Genomic DNA, 2,500 nt, shown 5'->3' with positions numbered 1-2,500 from the left:
AGGACAAGATATGCCAGTACAGCAGGTGCATAGCGTACATCCTTCTACACGATCGGCTGTGCCTCATCAGGAGTTGAGGAATATCACAACAATCACTACACAAGCAGTGCCTGTTCAGGGGCAGTGTATTCTTTCTGCTTCAAAGCAGCACAAAATTCCAATACAAACAGTACATCCTGTCAGTACAATTAACACATGTTCTTCACTTCCCGTACAACTCCAATCTAGTCAGCAGCAGCTGCCCCTTCAACAAATTCAGCTGAATCCAAATGCAGTTCCCCAACAATCAGTACCTATCCAACAGCTTTCTTCAAATGTCCACAACAGTGGGAAGAGGAATTTGAACTTCCAGCAGATTCAGTCAGTGACACAGTCGAAACAAACCAAACTTTCACTACAGCCAGTTTGTCCTGTGACATCATCAGGAACTCATCATCTTCTTCAGTTGCATCATGTTCAGAGTGTTACCCCAGATGCCAGTCATCAAGGCATTCCCATTCAGCAAATTAAGACTGTCAGTACCTCTGTGTCAAACAAGTTGATGTCTGCTCAGAAGTTTCAGCCTGTTGCCCCCAAACTCAGGCCTGAAGAAACTGCAACAAATATATCATCTACTCAGGGTCTCTCACTTCAAATGAAATCAGTGGCTCAGGTTGGTTCAAATTTGAAGTTACCATTACCAGTAATCAACAAAAGAATACCAAATCCAACATCTCATCAGGTGGTTCATAAAAAAAAATGTCTCACTAGAAGCAAAGCTGTCTGCTGTACAAAGCCAAAACGAAAAATTCTACCTCGTCCTATTTTGCCAACAGCAAATGATAGTACACCATTACATCAAGCATCAACACTGGTCCCTACTAAGATAATGACTCAGGAAATTATGAAATCTGCTGCTATTGAAAAAAGCGTAACTGTTTTTGTGCCTCATGTAGGCTCAGCCACTTCTAATATGATACAGGAGTGTATTCCAGTACCTCAAGCTACCACAATTGATTCACCAAAGAAACTTTCTCCCTCTCAGCAGGAACATGCTGCCTTCAGTTATGACAACTGTTTATCATTACCTGAACAGCAGAAACTTCTTGTAAAAAGCAGTGTTGAGAATGCGGCTCCATGTCACTTATTAAAGTCAGATGGTTCATCAGATAAACTTTTAACTTCATGTGATGTTAAAGGAGAAATTATAGGGGATTCACATATTGCTCTCTCTTTTGAAACAAATGGAAAAGCTAACTTTGACTTTTTAGAATCGTTGGAGCAAAATCAAGAAGTTTACAGAAAGATTAATAGCAATGCCTTGCCTACAAAAGTAAGTTCTGATTTAGTAAATACTTGTCCAAACCTGGTTGGAAGTGCTAGGTCTCAGACTACTCATGTGTATGGTCTGACTTTTAAAGACTTGTGTGATGATTCAAGTATGGGCACTGAAGAAATAACAGGCCTTCAAGAAAGTAGCTATTCATCATTAGAGTCAGTAGATACATCTGCACATGAGCAAGAAAAAGTAGCTGCTTCAACAAAAACTCTAGATATGATACAAGAGGGCTGGAAAGATCCTAATCTGGAAGATAATTCCATAAGACTGTATGAGTTACAATATTCCAATAATGAAAGCATAAAAGAGGCTATTATCACTTCCCATGACAGTGATCCTGTTGCTGAAAGTAATTTCTTACCAGAAAAGGCTAGTGATCTGTCCCAGCAGAGCGACATTATTTACCATCAAGAAGATTCTTTAAGAATATCTAAGAATGAGGAAATTGCTAAAGAAACACAGCTACCCAATGTATCAGATATTGCAGGTGTTAGTGCTGTTAATGACTCATTGAAACAAGTAAGTTATATGATGGTGAATGATAGTGTTCCAGGTACTCAGTTGTTACAGTATTCAGAAGATTCCTCTACCAAGGATGCTAAGATAATGGATGAACCCCAAGGCAACATTAATGATTCTTCTGCTAATGAATTCCTTATTCAGTACCAGCCAGTGGCCACTTCATGCATAAGTAGTGAACAGTCACATATAAATGAAGTACATGATAACAGTATTATTGACCAAAAGCCCCAAGTGCAAGATGCTGCTAGTAACTCACTTTTCCAAGAACCATCTTCCAATACTATCTCGGAGGGTAAACAAAGTGCAGTATTAGTTGCTGAACTCTCCCAAAGAAGCGATGGTGTATGCCAGAGGAACGTTTCGGCAGGTGAAGACCAGACAGGCAGCCAGCAGCTCAACAAGGAACAAGTGGAGCCATTGGAAAAACACCACCAAACAGTAAGTGAACACCAATAGCTAGAATGTTATTTTCTACAGTAAAAATGTCAGATAATAGTCTTGATTTTTGCATTTATTTAGATATACTTTTATATGTGTATATATATATATTTTTTTTTTTTTTTTTTTTTTTTTTTTTATTTATATATATATATATATATATATATATATATATATATATATATATATATGATATACCTTGTTTTTCATTTCCATTATTGT

At 37.7% G+C, this 2,500-nt stretch overlaps 1 protein-coding gene across 1 annotated transcript in view; it reads left to right on the top strand.

The window, feature by feature from the left end:
• LOC125042698 overlaps positions 1-2,500 on the top strand; it is a 6,881-nt gene that overhangs the window by 1,441 nt on the left and 2,940 nt on the right. Inside the window, exon 1 of the mRNA XM_047638512.1 lies at positions 1-2,278. This exon is cut by the window's left edge and continues 1,441 nt beyond it. Within this exon, the coding sequence (XP_047494468.1) occupies positions 1-2,278 (2,278 nt within the window). The remainder of the gene's footprint in view (positions 2,279-2,500) is intronic.

Source organism: Penaeus chinensis, chromosome 32, assembly GCF_019202785.1.
Source record: "Penaeus chinensis breed Huanghai No. 1 chromosome 32, ASM1920278v2, whole genome shotgun sequence".
NCBI classification, from domain to species: Eukaryota; Metazoa; Arthropoda; class Malacostraca; order Decapoda; family Penaeidae; genus Penaeus; species Penaeus chinensis.
The sequence above is the reverse complement of the archived record's forward strand: the minus strand, read 5'-3'. Positions and strand labels throughout refer to the sequence as shown.